This window comes from Parasteatoda tepidariorum, chromosome 8, assembly GCF_043381705.1.
Source record: "Parasteatoda tepidariorum isolate YZ-2023 chromosome 8, CAS_Ptep_4.0, whole genome shotgun sequence".
In the NCBI taxonomy this organism is placed as follows: Eukaryota; Metazoa; Arthropoda; class Arachnida; order Araneae; family Theridiidae; genus Parasteatoda; species Parasteatoda tepidariorum.
The window spans coordinates 1,616,051-1,628,030 of record NC_092211.1 but is presented as its reverse complement, the minus strand read 5'-3'; the positions used below and the strand labels follow the sequence as shown (position 1 = coordinate 1,628,030).

Sequence of the window (11,980 nt, the reverse complement as noted above, 5' to 3'; positions counted from 1 at the left end):
GAAACACTGGGGACAAAGTTTAAAATAGTGCTGTGTTAATATTTTTATCAGAAATTAAATTTAAAATTTATTTTCTGAATTCTATATTTCAATATTCTCAAATAAAAAACACAAATTTGTAAAAAAAAATTTTTTATTTCAGAAACAATTTTTTTCTTTTTTTAAATCAGCAGTGGGGACAAGTGAGGGAATGACATATTGGTATATTTTTATTACCTAAAATTAATAAAAAATAAAAATTGATAATTTTATTTTTATTCTTTTGTTAGCTTGCATTCTGAAGGACACTTTCCCTGAAAAATTTTTTTTCGTAAGTTGTAAAACAAACATAAAATATACTGGGGACATGAAAATGACTGTTTTTGTGAGAATGACCCATATATATGATTATTGAAAAGATTTAAGAGAGAAAAAAGTGTTTATTTCACGAATATCAAAAGATTTTTTATTAGTTATCTCAGATAAAACTCGATGATTAACGTAAACGTGGTAGAATAGGCCGAAGTAATTTTTCTAATTTTGCAGCTAATTTTTCTAATTTTGACAGGCATTTGTTTTGCTCTGAACTTTAGAAAACTAGGAAAATCTATTGCTATTTGGCGTAAATTTCGAATATAAGACAAATAAAAAAGTTCGCCGTTTTCTCTGCATTATATATGGTTAGATTCTATATAAATTAACATTATATAGATTTCGTCGTAATATTATTTTGTTTTGGTTTTCGTGATATACAATATTAGATTTTACATTTTTTGCAAGCTGCAAGTATCTTTCATCCTTTTTTCAGGGGAGGAGGGGAGTAATCAAGATAAAAATTTAGACGGTAGTAGAATGATTCAGCGATATAATATAATTTAATTTTCTGTATTGTTGAGAAGCAGTAAAGCAATGAGCATTAGTTATCATGACGCTAAGTTCTCAATACGGTTAATTATTATTCTGATGAGATGAACTACAAAAAAACGTTTTTTGTTTTATTTTAAAACATTGCAACCATAGGGAAGGGCAACAAATAATAATAAATAGACAAATTGCTTTATTAATTGTGTTGTTATAGGCCTTTAATTTATTGCAAATGATTTCGTAGTGTTATTCGCTACTGTGTAATTGTTTTTTTTTTATTCCTTAATCACAAAGAATGGGTATTTCGCTATTTATTCATTAAGCAATATGCGCGCATTAGAAGATTCCATCTCTTTAACAATATATGATCTGGAATGCCTACTTTTTAATGGCACTGGATTGCGTCAGAAAATGCTTAATAATTGTAAATTGAAATACGTTATGATATCTATCTTTAATTTAATGACATTTAATGAGCTAATTTTTAGATCCTTTTATTAAATAAATATGCTGACAGAATATCTCTCTCTAAATTAAATAAAATTCATTCATGCTTTTTGTGTTTTAGGAATGCTATAATGAATGCCAATTAAATATTAGCTTAAAAGAAGTTGGTTGCCTTCATAGTAAGATGAGACGATATTCAATGGAAAGCGCTATTTGCCCTCATGGTTCTTTTTGTAAGTAAAAAGTTAGAATTTAAGCTATTTTTTACATGCAGTTGTTTTATTTTTGATAACTAAGAATTAGTATCTTTAGCTTGGTACCGTTTCACATCATTAACTTGTTACTTTGCACAATTTTAAGTATCCAATGAAAAAATGAATAGATTATTGATTATCATATTTCAGTTGCTTTCATTTCCACAAATAAGATTAAAACCCGGAGGCCAAAGTTACCTTGATAACCAGGTTAACACTCGGTCTTTTCTTCTGGCTCTATTGAAATGTCAAAAAAAAAATTTTTGCTCAGTAATATTTTTTTAAAATAAAAGCTCATTGGTATTACATAACAAATTTGATGAGTTCACTACAGTTATTTAATATATTTGCTTATCAAATAAGTTCATATAATAAACACAGCTCACATTGTTCATTAAGCTGATCTAAGTTCTAAATCATTTAACGAATCTTTTTGGCGGTAATTTATCATAGCATATTCATATAATTTACATAAGAAATACAAATTCTAAAATTTTTAATAAATTAAGATACCGATTCAAATACATTTACCAGAAAATGTAGCGACATATGGCAGTATTATGGAATTACGTGTTAATAAAGAAACAATCATTATGTGAGTTTTAATCAAATTAAAATACAATCAAAATTAAAAACATATCAATGGCAGAAGAAAAATAAATATTAGGTGAACCTGAAAGTAATGTCCTTTCGCCTCATTAAATATTCGTTTGTATTAAAAACCAATTCATTTTTTTTTTTCGATCCATTTCTATTCATTTTCGATCTGGCGTTGAAAGGTTGTGGATAACGAGGGTGAATACATTATTTATTAAAAATAAAATCTTGAAAAGAAATATCAAATGCACCGAAATGACAATACTTTTCTGTCCACCTAATATTACAGGTAAATACTTTAGGAATACAAAAATACTTTTTTCTCCTTTTTTCTGATGGAGGTCCTCTCTATTATCAGCAGATAGTATTAAACAGGCGTTTATAACTTCCGCTTGATGAATGCACTGATTTACACTGAACTGTGCCGCTAGGATGACATAGGAGGACTGTAAGACTTCCGGTTTGACTGGTTTGTTTCTATGGGACACTGGGTGAATAGGGAAACAATGCCAAAATAATTTTTATTAATGTTTATGCTTATTACAATTAAAAAAAAGTCTGCAAAATAGCTCCCTGTTAGCGGTCATTGCTGTGTTGATGCAAATTAAACTTATTAGTAAACATATCAGAGCTGCATTGGTATCGGGCTAACCATCAGAGGTTTTCGTTGTTCTTACCTCCATTTTTCGCAAATGCTGATAAGTTCCACTTAAAAGAAATCTTCTTGAAAGTCAATGGGACTTTTTTCCTTCAAACAGATGTTCTCCTGTTTTTTAAATTCAAGAGTAAGAAGTTGAAAATAAAATTTTAAAAAAAGCTGCATATCTGCTTTTCTTTAAGAGTTAAAATCTTTAAGAATAGACACCTAAAATCTTTTGTAAGTTATATATTTGCAATAATACTGAAAATAGAAAGATTGAATGAAAAATGAGAAAGGAGAAGCGTATAAACTTTAGAGCTCATTTATTCAAATTAACTAAAGTGTCACTTATCTGTTTCTTCCATTAAGATCTTCAAGTGAAAGTTGGAGTTATTTTTGAAGGATGGGAACCACGCGCAACCGCAGCAATGTTAAGAATTAGATTATATTTCTTAAAACATTTTTTTTAAATAAAACTATAACGAATCATTGCCTTACACAGATGTTTATGTCTCCTCAGTTGCTGATGACTATCCTGACTATTTGCAAGATGAAAAGAAGGAAGATAAAGCATTTTATACGACCGAATTCAATCAAAAAATTGAAGAGTGTGCGAAAAAGAACTGTGGACCTGCTTGTTAGTAAGTTTCATTAGTTCAATTTTCTAAACATTTAATTTCAACTCAATAGCAAATTAAAGAATTTGTCATTCAAATTCAAGGCACCGAAACGGCTATGGCACCTAATTGCAACTAATCGGACATATAAGATATAAGATATCTTATATGTCCGATGTATGGCATATAAGATCCATGAACACATAATGGAAAATGTATGATGATGGTGACCATCAAATGATGTCGATCATCATGAATCGCACTTAAACCGACATAAACCTTTAAAATGTTTTAATGGGACCATCAAGACTTTTGACTTGGGTGTAGATTCATCTCCAGCTGAACTAACTGTAGTAAATTGGATAATAAAAAAGTAACAAATAATTATAAATCAAAAAAAAAATACAGCGAATTTTCTCTGGATAAATGAGTTTTATAAATGTTTTCAAAAAGTTTTCAATTCGTTTCATTGGTTCTAGAGGTATAACATGACATGCAAAAAATGAAACTAACTTTGAATGACTAAAATAATCGACTGCTTTCTTTGACTGAAGAATTTTTACTGAATATTACATATTCTGGATACAAACATGCATATTATCACCCTAAAAAAATATAATCAGGTTGTTACCTTTTTTTTCATTTATTTGCTTACTGTGATTGACCACTGGAATAGTTTTAGAAGTTTATTATTTAAGTATTTTTTCTCGTTACAACCCTACTTTCAGTTTCTGGGTAACAGTCAAAAATGTAGCAGACTAATCATTCGAGAAATATTATTTTTTTAAATTAAATTATAGTAACTTCATTTTAAATATATTTATTTATTTATTTTTTGGTAGATTCTTGGAGTTTGTAAAATATATAATTCGGTTTGTTTCATTTTCAGCGAAGAATCCTACCAAGTAATTAAAGATGTTGATGATGTGCAAAACGAGGCAAGTTTGTATTTGTGTTTTTATTACAAAATTTGATTTTATCTCAAACTAACAATTACAAAATTTTAAATAGTTTGATAAACATTAACGTAATTAAATAAGTAGTTAGTTTTTAGTAGTTAGTAAATAAGTAGCTAAGGGTCAACCTTAATGGTTCTGGGGGTGACCGCAAATATGCTAATTAATTAGCGCTAACTATTAATCAAGCTACGAAATTGGACGCAAAAACGTAATTTCTCTGAATAAACATACCTTTTTTTTCGTTAAATTCCTNTTCAAAATATAGAGAGTAGCCCGCAATTTGGGAAACATGGTTCCCATTGTTTGGTTTGGTCAGCAGAGCGATCCAAAGTTCAGGCCCCTTAATCTTAATTTCACTTTTTTCGTTTTTAGTCATATTTTCAAGACTAATTAAGCAATTCAAAAAAAAAAAAATTGCCCCTACTTATAAAGCTCTTCTACCCAAAAATAATTTCTCCTAAAGAAAAATAATTTTTAATAATTATTTTTTATCATTTAAGTTATCTGAAGATAAAAAAAATTTTGAATTATGAGGTATGAATTTTTTATACTATATAAATCTATATCTTTTTCTAATGAAAAATTTAAAGTTTCAACTTTTTTTTATTCACTAGAAGCTGAGGAAAATGAAAATGAATTATTTTTAAAAAAATAATTTGACGACAACGAAGAAATATTTAAATGGGGTGATTAATACTAAAATGTGGTTACCTTACGAGGAACTTGACTTACGCACGGGAAGCATAAAATTTCATTCATATTTCTTTCGCTAGTAGCCGATTGCTAATCTTCTTTTCCTCGTTTATTTTTTAATTCTAAAACACGATGTTTCTTTTTTAGTCGCCTAAAATTTTATTCGTAATTTAGAAAAGAAATTTAAATAAAACATTTTATTCTACAAATGACGAGTTTTATAAAAGCAAGCTTCTGATAGAATATGATTATATGATTATAAATAAGAACTTTGCTTATATTTTAATGTGATTATATTAATTTTTTAGCCACCTTTTTCAATAATTGAAACAATTTCAATAATATACATACGTATGCATAGATATGGAATAATATACATTTATCAATTTCTTCACTATACATTTTATAATTATTAATACAAATACGTAGTTCACATTTTTAAACATATAGAAATTTCCCAACATCTTATATATCGTCTTAATCTTAAAATACATTTTTTAATCACCTGCGCGTGTTTTACCAACTATTTAATTAAATTTTAAGATTTTTAAAAAATCATCTTCTTTACGTTACATTTTCAAACATTTTTAAAAAATGTTCTTCTTTCTTTATATTGATTTTTCATTAATATACTAATAAATTTTTGTAATACTTTAATTTAGGTTTTCATTTATATTAATGTTCCTTTTCAAATTATTGTCAAGTTTTGATTAAAAGAAAACTTGCTGTTAGCTAAGAATAAATCTTATTAAAAAAATTAAAAACATTCTGCTCTTTAAATTTATTTGATGCAAAACAGCTGACTATTTACTAAGTGCACTATTTTTTCGAAAAATGAAGATAAATTGTTGATTTTTTTTTCTGGTGACTTCAACATAGATTGTCTAAAATAGTGCTGATGTTTTATATGTCCCCACAAATAGTATAAATATACCGAACAAAAAAAGTTGTCGAATATGTAGCCAACATTTTTAAGCGTGTTAAAATATCTCAGTATCTAAAATGTCGTCCTAACAACTTAATTGTGAAATAAAAAATTTTTTTGCCTGGCCGCGTGTGGTTTACTAATTATTTCATTATATTTTTCATTATATTCATTCATTACATTTTATGTTATTATTCATTATATTTTTTTTTATTCATTCATTATATTTTATGTTATTATTCATTATATTTTATCTTATTCATTCATTATATTTTATGCTACCACGTAGATATTTTCCTTGATAATATGCTAAACTATTTTGTTTTTATTGGTACTTGGAGGTTTTCTTTAAACTAGTATTCTGCGCCCCCTGCTCGCTAACGCTCGCCAACCGCCAAAAATTGCTACGTAATCTTATATGGTTTGCTTCGCTCGCTACTAACTTAGGTACATTGCAAATGCTCAAAATTCTAAGAATTCAAAACAATCATTTAAATCCATATAGCAACTTTTTTTCAAAAAAAATATTACATCTCTTTAGTAAATACTAAGTCATTAAAATAAATTTGAATTCAAATAAATGACATGTAATTCGTTAAACCTATTAGAAATGTGCTATAGTATGAAATCTTTAGATAAAATTTCTAAAACTGATATCTCTTTAAAAGGGTTAAAATTTTGGCTATAATTAAGTCTATTAAAAATTTAAATGAGTGAATTGCAATGGAAAAACCTGCATAAACAAATAAATTCTAGTAAAACAAATAAATTCATGATATAAATCAAAAATCGTCAAATAGATTCGTAATATATAAATTCGTGATAAAAAGCTCTTTCGACAAAATACTAAAATAGAGATCTATCGACAAAGACTACTCACTTCTGCCTAGCTTATGCTCTCTCTGGTTATTTCAGTTTTTTAAAAGCGCTTTATGTTGAGCCATCTCATCTAGATTTGGCATGTGACATTTTTAGAGGCAATGATTGGTCGATTTTCTAGCGTTGCCATTCGGGGAGTTGTAATGAGGTTGTTTTTTTTTGTCGCCGTGTAAAAGAAATATATATATAGATTATTGCTCGCTGTAAGTTTTTTTTATATCAGAACTGTAGCCAGTTAGCTGATAAAATTTTAAAAACAATTTCTATGTTAAAATTACAACATAGTTTACTACGATCAGTCAGATGCTAAACGTCTGACTGATTGTAGTAAATTAATGCACCCTTTTCTTTAAGATTAAGCAAACAAATTATTGGCTTTATTGTTTCTTATTTGTTTGGTTTGTAAAAAGTAAATACATATTAGTGCAACTCCAAAAACCACAACTGTTATATTTGTGCTATGTTATATTAACCACAACTGCTATGTTATGCTGTAACCACAACTCCTATGTTATATTACAACATATGTTAAAATTACAACATTATTTACTACGATCAGTCAGGTGCTAAACGTCTGACTGATCGTAGTAAATAAATGCACACTTTTCTTTAAGATTAAGCAAGCAAATTATTGACTTTATTGTTTCTTATTTGNCTCTTTTACACAAAGATAATTTCACATAAAAACTAATTTTTAATAATTATTTTTAAATTTTTATCATTCAAGTTAATTGAAGATTAAAAAATTTTGAATTATGAGGTATGAATTTTTTATACCATATTAATCTACATATTTTTCTATTGAAAAATCTAAAATTTCAACTTTTTTTTATTCAGTAGAAGCTGAGAAAAATTAAAATTAATAATTTTTAAAAAAAATAATTTGGCGACAATGAAGAAATATTTAAATAGGGCCAATAATACTAAAATGTGGTTAACTTACGAGGTACTTAACTTACCTACGGGAAGCATAAAATTTTATTCATATTTTTTTCGCTACTAACCAATTGCTAATCTTCTTTTTCTCTTTTTTTTAAATTCTAAAACACTATGTTTCTTTTTTAGTCGCCTAAAATTTTATTCGTAATTTAGAAAAGAAATTTGAATGAAACATTTTATTCTACGAATGACGAGTTTCATAAAAGCAAGCTTCTGATAGAATATGATTATATATGATTATATGTAAGAATTTTGCTTGTATTTTAATGTGATTATATTTAATTTCTTAGCCACCTTTTTCATTAATTGAAACAATTTTCAATAATATACATAAGTATGCATAGATATGGAATAATATATATTTATCAATTTCTTCAATATACATTTTATAATTATTAATACAAATACGTAGTCCACATTTTTAAGCATATTGAAATTTTCCAACATCTTATATATAGTCTCAATCTTAAAATAAATTTTTTAATCACCTGCGCGTGTTTTACCAACTATTTAATTAAATTTTGACATTTTTAAAAAATCATCCTCTTTACGATATCACATATATTAATTTTTCATTAATATACTAATAAATTTTTTTAATACTTTAATTTAGATTTTCATTTAAATTAATGTTCCTTTTCAAATTATTGTCAAGTTTTTATTAAAAGAAAACTTGCCTGCCAGCTAAGAATAAATTTTGTTAAAAAAATTAAAAACATTCTGCTCTTAAAATTTATTTGATGCAAAACAGCTGACTATTTACTAAGTAAACTATTTTTTCGAAAAATAAAGATAAATTGTTGATTTTTTTTGCTGGTGACTTAAACATAGATTATCTAAAATAGTGTTGATGTTTTATGTGTCACCACAAATAGTATAAATATACCGAACAAAAAAAGTTGTCGAATATGTAACCAAAATTTTTAAGCGTGTTAAAATATCTCAGTATCTTAAATGTCGTCCTAACATCTTAATTGTGAAATAAAATTTTTATTTACCTGGCCGTGTGTGGTTTACTAATTATTTCATTATATTTTTTACTTTTTCTTTATGCTACCACGTCGATATATTTCTTGATAATATACTAAACTATTTTGTTTTTATTGGTACTTAGAGGTTTTCGTTAAATTATTGCTCGCTGTAATTTTTTTTTACATCAGAACTGTAGCCAGTTAGCTGATAAAATTTTAAAAACAATTTCTATGTTAAAATTACTCAATGCTAAACGTCTGACTGATCGTAGTAAGTAAGCACACTTTTCTTTAAGATTAAGCAAACAAATTATTTACTTTATTGTTTCTTATTTGTTTGGTTTGTAAAAAGTAAATACATATTAGTGAAACTCCAAAAACCACAACTGTTTGCTTTGATTTTTAAGTAAACAAATTTGAACAGCAATTTTTTTGGCGTTTTAGCTTATATATTACGCAGTTAATTTTAAGAAAGTTGCTCTTTAAAAAAATGTGTTGAAAAAATTTACTTCCGTTAAAAAAAATTTTAACTTTAACATGATTCACAAGATATTATTATAGTATAATTTGCTATTAGAAAAATGCCTTATTTTGTTAAATAGTGAATACTAAATATTGAAATTTGTAAAAAGATTCCGAAATCATGCCAATTTCAGAATCCTCATCTGATTTTTAAGAAAATGCAATGAGAAATACGCGATTTTCAAACTTATTCTGATAAAAAAAAATAATAATAAATATGCGAAGAGAAGATTAGCATACTTTTTACAGAAACTGTGAAAACCAATTTTCCTACATATTTTGTCGCAAGAGGATAAGAATAACATTGCTCAAAGAGACCTACTCAATAAATTTCGTTTTTTTTCGAATTGAAATTATAGAATCTGTTTGGACAAAACATATTATTCCTTGAAAATTAAAACGAGAAAATTTTTAAACTATTATTATTTATCTAAGCTTATTCCATTCATTAAATGATAGTGGTAACAAGATGAGGGATATGTGATGGAAGCCCTGTTTACTGCTGTACTATAAATGCATTAAATCATATAGCTTGAATAATTTATTTTGGACAAATTATTTAATACTTTTAAGCAAATAAGGGTGTAAAAGTAAACTCGTTCGAAATATACCTAAAGTATATCCTAAAATGTATATAGAATAAACTTTACACTCGATAAATAAAAAATACCCTTTTAAATAACTTCAAAAAAAAATTTGAAAAGATAAAAAGAAAAAAAACGCCATTGATTTGTTTGGAAAGTGGTGACCAATTATTATTTTTTCAATCAAAGAACCTATGCCTGTACCTTACCTAAAACTTATTTCAATATCGAGTGAAGTAATTTAATATACTGTATTACTAAATAAATAATCTTAAAGAAACTGAATCGAAAACATAAAAACTTCATTGATATAAAAATTAATTGATGATAATAAAAATAGATACGTTTTGAGAGTCCAATAACTAAAGTCAGAACTCATTCACACATGACGAGTCTTGAGAATGAGCGCTTATATTTGAACACTTGAAACATGTCAACTTTTATTTCCCTCCTCATATATTTTGAAACAAGATAATTTTTTTTCATCAGTTATACTGTTTTACTTTTGGGCCCTGATCATTACTTTGATAAGGATTTTAAGCTCGTTAAAGTAAGCATATGCATTTTAATATTTTAAGAGGATTCATGTGATCCTTAAAAATGCTAGAGAACCGTAGCATCCATATTGCAACTATAAAAGTTATCTTAAACTTTAAAATAAAATTTTGAGTTGAAGAAATTGAATATTTTATCTTTTAAGATTTTGAGCCATCTTAAGAATCTTACGAATTCTATTTAAAGGCAGAGTATCATATCAGATATATTTATGAGAAAACAAAGAAATCTTAGAAGCGGTATTTGGTGATTAATGAAGCTTATCGTAATTGAAGAACATGTTGTGCGACATTTTATGGTGGATTTGCGAAAATAAGTTTCAAAATGTATCGAAATATCAGGATGCTGTTTGGAAATCATCTTTATCCAAAAAAAACCATATAACCTAAATATCTAGCTGAATGAAGCGATTTTCTAAACAATGAATCATACAATATGCAGCATATTATTTCAATATGTTATTCTTAAACATAGCATATTGCACTGTATTTAAAATGCCACTTAACATTCAGCAATTCCTTCAGTTTCAGAAAAAAGAACTATCGTAAATTATATAAAACCCTATGAATGTGCATTAGAATTACTATACAATCCACATTTTATTTTTCAGGCCATTTTTTTTTTTTTTTTTTTTTTTTTTTTTTTTTTCTGTTTCTTCAAACTTTTTTGCCTAGAAGACTCGACTAAAGCAGTAAAAACGTTTATCCCTAAAATTTTGTATTTACTTATAATAAGTTATGCAAATTTGATTTTAGTGTGAAATCCTAGTATAAATAAAGTGAAAACAACATAAAAAACCCAAATGATGTCAGATTAAAAGCTCATGTACTCAAATTCTAAAAGCTTAGAAAATCATAAATAATTTATACATCTATTCAAATTTTCTTTTTAAAGGTTATAAAAAAAAGAAAACAAATCCTTGCTTTTTTGGACAGAAATCAGTTTAAAAATGTACTATTGCTTAGAAACTTCGAGATATTTTCTATTAATTATAATTAATTAAACCTCTCCAAGCAATCACAGAACATTATTTCAACTTTTTTTTTACAGTCAGAACTTGACTTAGCAACGGTGTAAATTAAGTATTCCTCATTTGAATTAGTCTATGCGTTATTTCAAAATATTTATTTGTGGACGTAACTTTTTTTGGCTGTTTTCTGGACTATCACCAAATATATAAATCTTTATTGCGACCCAATTTACGACCTTTTCTTTTTTTTTTGAAATTTTATCTATCCCCCTTCCCCAATTACAAGGCTCAGGACTCCAATTATTTAAAAAAAATATGTCTATTCGGAGAAAGCACGCTTTTGTGTCTGATTTCATAACTTAATTAATAGTTAGCACTAATTGATTAGCGTATTTAAGGTCACCCCCAGAAACCATTAAGATTGACATTTAGTTCGTGAAAATCCGATGATTAGAACGAAAGTTATTTAGGGAGATATTTTTTTTGCCGACTGTACAATCTTATTTGTTAGGTAGAAGATAATTTAAGTTTCAAAATCTGGCACAAAATTTTTATTCCTCAAAGTATATGTATGTATATATATAT

At 26.6% G+C, this 11,980-nt stretch overlaps 1 protein-coding gene across 1 annotated transcript in view; it reads left to right on the top strand.

Moving 5' to 3' along the window:
• The window catches only part of LOC139424841 (amiloride-sensitive sodium channel subunit beta-like), a gene marked incomplete at its 5' end in the record, with an annotated part of 38,145 nt that overhangs the window by 16,930 nt on the left and 9,235 nt on the right, over positions 1–11,980 (top strand). Inside the window, 3 exon segments of the mRNA XM_071184102.1 lie at positions 1,412–1,523; positions 3,302–3,422; positions 4,288–4,335. Coding sequence (XP_071040203.1) covers positions 1,412–1,523; positions 3,302–3,422; positions 4,288–4,335 — 281 coding nt within the window.